Genomic DNA, 10,668 nt, shown 5'->3' on the forward strand with positions numbered 1-10,668 from the left:
CGCGGTCGGCATCCTCCTCATCCTCCTCCACCTCCTCACCATCCTCATCTCCATCTCCTCCTCCTCCACCGTCTCCTCCTCCTCCTCCCCCCGCTCCCACGCCGCCCACATGGCCGCCACCGTCATCGCGGCAATACTCCAGGGCGCCGTCGCGCTCCTCGTTTTCTCGAACACGGGTGCTTTCCTTAGAAGGATGAGGAGTTACGTGGAGGAGGAGGACGGGGTTGTTATATTGAGGATGGTTGGGGGTTTGGGGGTGGTCGTGTTCGTGGTTGAGTGGGTTGTTTTGGTGTTGGCTTTTGTGGTGAGGTTTTATGCGAATGTGGAGGTCGAAGAGGGGAAAAATGGGAGGGTGGAGAAATTGGGAAATGTGAGGAAAGATTGGCAACCATTTCAAGTGGTTTGAGGGGAAAAAAAAAATCTGGGCGGAATTTATTGTGATGTGCTGTTTAATCGTTGTTATCATTGTATTCGTTTGATTTTGATGGTTATATATAGCGTCTTAATTTAATGAAGTGATATTGTTGTTTCTCAAAGATGGGTCTCGATTGATTTTGTTATATAGGCTATATCTATATATGTGATTGATTCTTCTCGTTATAGTCCATCTATATAGTGATGAATAAAGATTTGCTACCAGAGGAGCAGCTGCCAAAGAAAACATTATATCTGAAATGTTTGTCAAATTAAGGGAAGAAATGCATGTTGATTCTTCAAAACAACCACAGGAGATGAGAGTTTCCTGCATAGGTACTAAACTAGTTATACCCTATTCCTCTCATGGTTATTATACACACCACAAATAGAGGGGGGAACATGAAAACAAAAACTTGGCAGCAGGAACTGTACTCAATTTACAAAGCTCCACTACTGCGTTGATGCTTCAGGAAGTCGTCGGCAACTCAGTTGCAGACCGAAAAGAGCCCCCCATCTTTCTTAGACACCGCTGCACTGAGTGCCATCATGAGCAATGACTTTAGTCTTCGAACATTGTTGGGGAGAAGATTCCGAGGCATCGACGGATTGCTTCTGTGGAGGTAGACACCGCTTTGAGAAAAAGGTTGTTATTCCTTTCGGCTTAGAAAGTTTCTCTGTCAAATTGACCATAATAAAAGGAAACTATCAGTTTCAACATAAAATAACTCGAAATGTTGCCTTTAGTTTGAAATACGTAGTTGGGTATCTGAATTCAGAATAGAACTCACCTGGAGAAGTCGATAAGCCAAGCCTGTCCAAAATCTCTTTCTTAACCTGCAAAAAGAAACCAAATTCAAGGCAAACTATATTGGTTAACTATAAAATGAGATTCAACGGCTAATTTAGGCAAACATTTTGGGTATGCATTCTTCCTAATAAAGAACATCTTCAAACCATAATAAAGAGAATAAGTAGGATACCTGCCACCGATTATCCACATAATCTGCTATCTCCTTTACTTTATTTCTCAATTGGGACTTTGGGGTGGTTGGAAATTTGCCTTGCAATGACTCTAATACCTTATTGATACCCTGTGAGTTTGACCTGATTGATAACACCTACAGGAAAGTTTTAGACATCCATTATGCTGAGGAATAAGTGGAACGTAAATAATTAATATGAGAGATATCAAAATAAAAATGGGTTCTGAGGACTGCAATGATAATATATCTATTTCTTCTCACTTACAATTTCTGGCAAATCCGAGTCTAAGATAGCTGAAGTAGAGGGAGTGGGTGTTGTATTATTTTTAGCCTGAGATTGTGGGACCTCCTGGTCTTCATTTTCTGGGTTGTAATCAACTGATAAATCTATTATGCAACCTCCAGGGCAGGCTCTCATGGAGAGAGCTTGCAGGCACATTTGCTCAATCTTACTTGTGCCATTTATATCTTCAACCGTCTTTGTTTCAGATTTTTCATGTGCTAGGTTTGATATGACTAAGGGATGAACCTTTCGGAGAGCTTGCTGTGTCAAATTTTGAAGGTATTTCTGCTGTTGCAGCAATACTCGGATCTCTTCACTTTCAACTGCTGACTGACCACTCTGTGAACTTCCAGTCTCACCATCTGTCCCGCCTGACTTGCCATCAACTTGAACACCCTGAGTCAAATAAGATGGATATTTGCATGAGTCATGTCTTCTATATACCCATTTAAAAAACTGTAACTTTGCTTGAAATGCCCTTTTTCACGTCAAAACCCCAAACGTATTCTTGACTAGAACTCGATTATAAATAAAGCGCAAAATATATCTGGGTTATTTTGCAACTAGGAAGTCACCATCAGGTTGCATGTTAGCTTAAAGCCAGGCACATCTTACGGCATACTTTCAAGGCAAAAGTACACTTAACAGGGACTTAAGGAAAAGAAGGTAAATTGCTTACGCATGGTCTTCGGTGGAATTAAATCATTTCATTGAATGAAGCACAAGGATTTTGAACGCAGCTAATATTGCCTTCTTTCAGTAGACTAGATTATTTCAATGAATAACAAAATTTTTTGAGAACTGTATATTCTGTATATAACCAACAGGTTTTGTAAAACATCTATAATAGAAATAGTGATCAATAGTTACCTCATTTTCAGAGAGATAACCATCTGGCACAAAGAAGCCATCTTCGCTTTCCTCTTCATCATCGAATTTCAATGTTTCTTCCTCTAGCCGTTCCTCGTCAACATCCTTGTCACAATCTGAGAGACTTTCACCTGGTTCCTCCTGCATAGTAGGAAAAGAGAAGTTGCTGATACAATACTCATCATTTGTATAATGACAACAAAGAATCAAGATAAATACCTCTTCCCATTCTTCATCACTGTCAACATCGTAGTTCAAATCTGGATCCATCTTAAGCGGGCGTCGTGGTCCAACAGCACAACTACAGTAATATTAAGAAACTTTAGCACCAATAGACCAACAAGTGATATTAAAACATAGTGATAGAGCGGATATTGTAAGAAAAAGGAGTACTTGCCTTTTCTTGCTCCACGTACCATAGTACGCCGGTCTATTGCTCTTGTCAAACTGCAACAGTTTCTTCCTCAATGACTGAAGTGAGGCAATATCAATATGATCATTTCCAAAAGATCTTTCTGACCCATCATCTCCGAGCTTATTTTGACCCACTTCCCTGGAGAAGTCCTTAGGAGAGGCAACTTCCTTGACTGGAGTTTCAGGTTTCCCAAGAGGATTTACTTCAATGGATGATTCATGCAGCTTAAGCTCCTTAAAAAGCTCAGCCCTAGGATTACGCCTAACACCCCAGTGGCAGGATCGATTGCAGCGAGACAACTTACGCCAGCCATCAACATGCAATTTACGAAGGTCCTCTGCATCAGAGCTGTCTTGCCTATAAAAAGTACTATCCATTAACGAGGTAGTTGCATTGACCACCTCCACCTTATTAGGTGAATCAGATATTGGGTCTTGCTTAGGTGATGGCTTTTCAATGCTATGTGAATTATCATTGCTCTTCTTTGTTTTAAGAAACCTCTCCATTATGGTAGCTTGCTTCTTTACGGAACGTTGCTTTTTCAGTTCTGCTTCTTCCCTTTCTCGCCGCCGCCTATCCCTCTCAGCTTCTTCTTGTTGCTTCTTAAGCTGTTTCTTAGATTCAGCTTCATCTTTCTCTCGCTGTTTGGCTTCTTTCTCAGCTTCTTCCTGCATCCGCTTAATCTCTTTTTCCTTAAAAGAAAAAAGAAAAAAGAATGATGTTTTGGTGGGAAGGGAATACACAATTAAGCCAGTAAGATTCCGGACAATTGCTTGAAAAAAGGGCGATAATAAAACAATAAGACCAACATGATACTAATATCGTCAACTAAGAACAGACGAACACTGACACGACACACCTACATGAAGCAAATTCTAAAACCTTACAACATAATGATAACTCTAAAGTACCACCTCAGATCCATATATCTTGGACAATATCACATCCCCAGCCCTACAAAACTATCAGTCTCTATGATCATGCATTTCTTACTCGGTATCCAAACCAATGGAGGAAGTGGTCAGTTGTCTCTACATTTTAGAGTCCACTCCCATTCAGATGCAAAAAAAACATAGAAATTTAATTTGTGAATAGGAATCCCTGTGCCCAAAATATACAGAATAGGACACTCAGTGTCCTACTTCTGTTCCACTGCTCACAAAAATTGCTATCTCACCCCGTGTAGCCACACGCACTGGAGTGACGCGAGAAGGATCCACTGGAACTACAGACGTGTGGATATATATTTTTTATCCATCACAGCCTTCTAAGCTCTCAGAAGCTTCATATGTACATGGTAATATTATTCAAAAAGAATTAATATCCACAAATGCACGCCTTTGAAGGGCCAGAACCGAAAGTGGTGAGGTTCCTACAATCTTCAAAAGAAAGTTTGGTACACAATTTCTCTCTGGAACATGAGCTACATGGTTTCCTAAGCCTTAAACTTGGCAGTAAAGGTCATGTGGGCTCAATTTTTACATAGTGTCGGAGATTATCTACGTTGTGGGTCCTACAATCTCTAAAAGAAATTGGAGCACAATATTTCTCTCTAGTACATGAGCTACATGGTTTCTTAAGGATTAAACTTGGCAGCAAATGTTATGGGCTCCAAAAACTTTTAAGTAGTGTCAGCCACTCGGCCACAGTATTTGATATGATCAGCTTAATCCAATGGGGAGAAAGCAATATCTGCCTGTGGTATTACATATAGGACAGCTTCAGTTCCAAAATAGCCAAATCGCATCATCTTAATCTAGAGATTTATATTTTCAGAGAATTGTTCCTTTGTTGTATAAGCTTAAACTGCATGACTAGACAATAGTGACTAAACTTCCTATCAGAACACCCTATTGTAGGGGCAATCTCTACCGTTCATGGGTCTTCAAAATGACCAAAACACCCTCTATTCTCCACATTAACTAGGATTCATACTCAACAATAGTAGTCCTCACCAACTACCTGATGCCTATTAAAATTTACAAAGTACTTAATGTGTTGCTATTAGAAAAATTTTCTAAATCTAAAATATATTATGAAATATATTCTTTAAAAGTTTCCAGAAAAATATAAAACAAGGAATGTACATCATGTTGCTGAATCTTAAGATGATTTTTATAATAGCTGTGCTTATTACTAACAACTTGCCCTCCTGTCCGATTTGGACTCAACATCTGTCCAAGATTTCTCTCCTGGACTTTCATCTCGATACACTTAAGCACTTCAAGTTCATGATTGCTCACAACTTAGGATGGGCACACTAGATGTTGCCTATAATATTACACATAGATCTCCCCAGTCTCCTTGCTGACCATCTCATAACCATCAAGATCTAAACTGCACAATAGTAGTTTTCATCAACTCGAACTCCAAGGGTATTAACTTTGCTCCTCAGATAACCATCTGACATATTATCAATTGCATGTAATAAAAATGTTCTCGATACGCCAGACTGGGGAACAAGGTTATCAAATCACACGAGGAGGCTGTGCTTAGAAATCTCCTACTTGGTTATCTTCAGGACAAATTATTGAAGCATATGTCTTGGGAGAATGAGTTGAACAGAAAAGTAAATGTTTTATCTTCGTTATGCGTTGTACGGAAGGAAATTTATGCAAAGCACCACAAGCAGATGAATAATGTCAATAGACTTGGAAGTATTATTTATCTATGTATCTATTTATTTATCATAATCATCATCATTTTTTATTTGGTTATTTAGATATTAGTCCCTCAAATCTTCAGTAATTCCATATTAGTCCATCAAATCTCAATAATTGCTCATAGTCCCTCAAATCCTAAGGAGCCTTGCAATTTGGTCCCTCAATGACTAGAATAGCCTTTAGTTATGATTTCCCTCTTAAAACTCATCCTCTTGAAAAGAAAAGGATTATTTGCACGTTAATACTCTAAAGTTTACACCTTTTAACTTTAATACCCAAAAGTTTTTGACACTTTGATGCCTTAAAAGTTTTTTTCCTGACACTTATGTTACTATAAAAGTTATCCTCACTTTGATACCCAAACTTTTATTTTTGACACTTTGATACCTCAAACTTGCGGGTATACCAAAATTAAAAAAAGTGTAAACATTGAGGTATCAAAGTCAAAAAATGAGCAATCTTTTTGGCATGAAAGTTAAAATAAAGTGTCAATTTTTGGGTATCAAAAGTGTCAAGAAAAGTTCGGGTATCAAAATGCAAAAGGTGCAAACTTTGGTGTATCAAATATTCAAAAAAATGGGGATATCAATGTGTAAAAAGGTGTAAATTTTAGAGTGCCAAATTGCAATAACCCTTCAAAAAAATTAGCTGAGGGTATTTTGATCATTGAGGGACCAAATGACAATAACACTAGGATTTGACAGGCTAATGAGCAATTTCATTGATTTAAGGGACTAATATGGAATTATTGAGTATTTGAGGGACTAATATCTAAATAGCCCTTTTTTCTTTTTATGGTTGTACACAATGACAACAAGTTCAATATCCTTGGGTATTCGAAAGTTTTTTTTTTTTTGAGATGGCAAGTTTATTTCACTGATTTCACTAAAGGGGACTGCAAGCAGGAAATGTTACCGAAAGAGTTTCACTTACGTAGTACAGTATAACCATGCAAAGAAGCTTATGGATTATGTCATACAAAGTAGTTTCCAGTATTCCAAAATTTTAAAAATTATCTCAGCATGAAATACCAATTTTTCTGAAAGTTATTACATTACCAGTATACACAGCTGGTGATGCCAAACACGACTTGTAAGATGTCACTGGTCTAATGGTGAATGCCAATGTGTCTTTGCACCTGAATGCTAAAAGTAATTTTCATGGGCCATCAAAAGATGCTCCTCAAATATTGGAAAATGTTTTGAGACAGTTGTCTTTTTACACAATATTGCATACCAATGATGCAAACACAACAAATTGATTTCTACAAATCAGGTACATGATCCATGGAACCTACTTTTAACAGGTGTGTCCCATAGCCAACATCATCTAACGAAAATGAGTAATATAAAAAACTATAAACTTTTAAAATAGTTCTATGTTAAGAAAGAAAAATACACAGCTATCAATTACGACAACAGCTAGAAAATCAACGTGATGCCTCAGGCATTGAACAACATAGCGAAAGAAATAACACTTAATACGGAAACAGTAGATTGAACTCCCAGATTAAAGAACATAATACCCAGGAATAAATCTATATAAATCAGATTGCAAATGAAAACATGTGCTTTACAGAAGTATTACCTTACCATAGACTCAAGAATTAGAAGCTCAATTAGGTGTTGTCATTTATATTTTGGAAGATTAACTAAATACAGACTTATAGCAGATCAACCAAATGAGCGTCAAAATCAATACCAAGTAATAAAACATTAGCACTTACTGTTTGCAATTTCTCCTTCTGAATCGCACGGATGGACTCTTTCTCCTTTAGTTTCGCTGTCTTGTCAGCCCTTTTGCAACATAAGCATATTATCATCAGCATTATTATACTACTTTAGACGGTAGGAAATAATGACAAAAATAACCGGCTCAGTATAAACAATAACTTAAAAAAGAAAAGGGAAAACATACATGCTGGTGTTACTTTTTTGTTTCTTCTTTTCAACTAGTGAGCGAATCTCCTCTAAATTTAATGCCTTCCCAAGCTTTATGGATGTTTTATTGAGAATACTTTTGTAACTAGCCTGATTTTCTGGAATTGCTAGTGCGGATAGGGTTGCTGCAAAATGAACAACAGTATAAATACCTCCTGCTGCAACTAATAAATAAACAAAAAAGAGTCTCGCGCTAAAAAATCAAGAATAACAGACGGCAGCCAAAGACGTCTTTCTAAAACATTTCATGAATCCATTAATATTTCCTAGTGAAGTGTCATGCCGCAATATGATAAGCAAACTATAAAAGAAATGGCAGCATGATGTTCCTGCATATTGCCAGTAACAAGGCAGGGTGACAATTAAGGCTGAAGAGAGACAAAGATAACAAGTAATTAAAGCAGTCAGTAGCTAAATAAAGGAAACCAAACTACCGAAAAGAGTGCAAGATATTTGTGGCATTAAGGATAGCAATATTCTAGGAACAAATTTGCAACTACTAAAAAATACCAATTGCAGTAGTATATGTTTATAAATGGCGTAAATTTTCTAGTGCCAGTGAACTTCTAATGCTTCCCAAAAACTGCATTCTTGACTCTGGTAGATCATGCTGGAAACAAAAGAAGTTCTGTGATGGTCTGGACGTACATTTTACTACCTTCTTTGTCATACAATGTTGATGAATATGCTTAAATCTGCAAACTACATTTCATTAAAAAATCATTGAAGTGTTCACAAAAATAAAAAAGGCAGCGCTCTACAAGATATCGCTAACTGAAAAAAAATGTGAACTGATATCTTCGTTTAATATAGAATTGTGCAAGTCTTCTGAGATTGATTAATAGCGCAACTAAGGCAATAATCAACTAGCATTAAAACTCAATGTGACTTACCTGAAAGAGCAGAAATTCTCTCATGTATTTTCTTTCGACCTATACGCCGAACATTTAAATCCGCACGCTGATTTGGAGGTATCAACTTAATGTCTTTTGTCTGCACGCCAAATATTAAAAATGAATATCGCCAAACCTAGCGAACGACAAAGAAAATTACAATAACAAAAGGCAAAATTTTACCTCCCAGCACCATAGACAAACCGCAGATTCATCCTCCAATACATCAGCTTCTACATTCGTGATCCCGTACGAGATTCTATGTGCAACAGACAGAACCGTACTACGCACATAAGCCAAAGAAACACCCTCTTTTCCCTTTAACTTTTCAAATATCACCTCCACCAATTTAGAAAATGCAAGATTGCTCTCCTCCAGCAAGCAAGCCACCAATGAATTGTTTGAAGAACACAAACCCTCCTCCAAAGTCAGGACTCTAGCTGACAACTCCTTGTAATACTCAAACAAGCTATCTAGCTCTCTACGGCATTCAGTAACCAGAGTCCCCTTGTCAGTAGAGAGCACATTGACATCTATGGAAGCCCTCTTTCTCTTTGCTTGTTTCCCTACCCCCTTCTCATTACTCTTGGTAACTCCTTGGGATTGTTTCAATGCCCCAACAAGTGAATTATCAACAGTAATCTCATGATTTCTGTTTGATCCCGCTAATTTGGATCCCTCTACAATCATCGTGTTATCGTCAACTTTAGGCTGGTCCTCTGTCCCCTCAACACAATCTTTTTTGCATTCTTCTGAATCATCACGAACCATTTTGTCATCACTGACCTTAGATCGATTCAAGTCCTCCACTTGGACTACTAATACACTCTCGTCTCCCATGCTATTCCCAAAATCCCCAAAAAAAATAAATAAGAAAAAGAACGAACTTTACAGTGAGACAAGTCCACAAATTGCAATTCTAGGGTTTCAGCTCAATCCACAACTAAAATCTACTACTTCGGAATCACAGCTAACTTCAATCAACAACAGAAAACACCAAAGTAACAACACATCAAAATATTACTAGGGTTTCCAACAATCAAGAACCCATCTTTCCACTGTCCTCTTCTCCTCTCACTTGAAGCACCGGTCTCTGCATCAAACAAAACAAATATAGGGTCGAATACAGATCTTGAAGGGCAAAAAAAAAAAAAAAAATTTAAAGGTCGTTTTCACTTCAAAAATCCCGAAAAATAACACTCCTATTCCCCCAGCTCCCGCGGCGAAATCAAGAAAACAAACAGAGACGAGAGAATTGGAGTCATTACCTCAAGATCCAATCGAAAAATCGATACGAATCGAGTGCGAGGCTTCAAATGGGGACTTTTTTAGCCTTTATTATTTTTGCCCCCCCAAGTCCCCTAATAACCCTTTCCCCCTATTTTCAGACTTCAAGTACGCGAGCAACGAGGGAGAAAAGAAAAAAAAAATTATGTCTAATTAATAGGATGGGCTTAAAAGTCGAGCGAGTCGCCGTGTCATCCGACGGTGGAGATCGAATCATCGATCTTTCGTGGCGCGGAATTAAAAAAGGTTCCCGCCAAGTGTAATTGAGTTTGGAGGGTTTGGACACGAGTCGACTCTTTTTAGGAAAAAAAAAAGCTGTAGGGGCGCCAAAACGCCCCGCGAGGTCAAAGGATCTAATTTCATGTAGACCCCGAGTTTTCGTTCGTTTGAATGATTTGGCCACTTTTTAGCGGGCTGTACTTTTCATTGAGGCCCCCGACATTTAATTATTTTTTTGAAAAATCGCTCTAATTTAGGAAAGAGATGTTTGGATGCCATGGTGACTTTTGTGTTGCGTTTTCAAAAGAGCTTTGCTACGGAGACCCAAAATATGGGACCAATAAAAAGGACAAGTGAGGTGTCCATTTCTTATTGGATAATGAGTTGGCCATCATTAATGATGGTCAACTCATTATCCAATAGGAGGGGGATACCTCACTTGTCCTCTCTATTGGTCTCATATTTTGGGTCCTTGAGGAATTTTTCACTTTGTTTTTCTCCAAAAGTACTCTCAAAACTTCTTGGTAAGTGTTTTTGGTCAACAATAGTTTGACCATTTATACCATTAAAGATATTAGTAATATATATTAATATATTAATTTTAACTATAATACAATCTATTAGTATAATGTTATATATATATAATTAACATATTTTAATATTGTATATAGCTAACAGATTATAATGTTATATACTGC

General features: G+C 37.7%; 2 protein-coding genes across 2 annotated transcripts; one reads left to right on the forward strand and one right to left on the reverse strand.

Moving 5' to 3' along the window:
• On the forward strand, positions 8-536 carry LOC109838799 (the record flags this gene model as incomplete). Its single annotated transcript, XM_020407224.1, has 1 exon — positions 8-536. A coding segment is annotated over one exon (399 nt), but the record flags the coding sequence as incomplete, so codon positions are not given.
• Positions 650-9,887, reverse strand: LOC109837573 (chromatin assembly factor 1 subunit FSM). The gene is made up of 12 exons (XM_020405876.1): positions 9,733-9,887; positions 8,648-9,557; positions 8,465-8,564; positions 7,549-7,696; positions 7,358-7,427; positions 2,951-3,660; positions 2,773-2,854; positions 2,554-2,694; positions 1,666-2,079; positions 1,398-1,535; positions 1,206-1,251; positions 650-1,091 (listed from the first exon to the last, which is right to left on the reverse strand). The coding sequence occupies exons 2-12, from the start codon at positions 9,302-9,304 to the stop codon at positions 937-939; spliced, it is 2,661 nt and encodes an 886-aa protein (XP_020261465.1). The 5' UTR covers positions 9,305-9,557; positions 9,733-9,887; the 3' UTR covers positions 650-936.

This window comes from Asparagus officinalis, chromosome 4 (genome assembly GCF_001876935.1).
Source record: "Asparagus officinalis chromosome 4, Aspof.V1, whole genome shotgun sequence".
In the NCBI taxonomy this organism is placed as follows: Eukaryota; Viridiplantae; Streptophyta; class Magnoliopsida; order Asparagales; family Asparagaceae; genus Asparagus; species Asparagus officinalis.

What these genes read in the sequence shown, in the direction of transcription:
- LOC109837573 (XM_020405876.1), bottom strand. Translation starts at nt 9,304, where the DNA reads ATGGGAGACGAGAGTGTATTAGTAGTCCAAGTGGAGGACTTGAATCGA. An exon ending in ACTCGGATTTGCCAGAAATT is followed by an intron (nt 1,536 to 1,665) that starts GTAAGTGAGAAG and finishes ACTTTCCTGTAG; the next exon opens with GTGTTATCAATCAGGTCAAA. An exon ending in TGGCTTATCGACTTCTCCAG is followed by an intron (nt 1,092 to 1,205) that starts GTGAGTTCTATT and finishes TCAATTTGACAG; the next exon opens with AGAAACTTTCTAAGCCGAAA.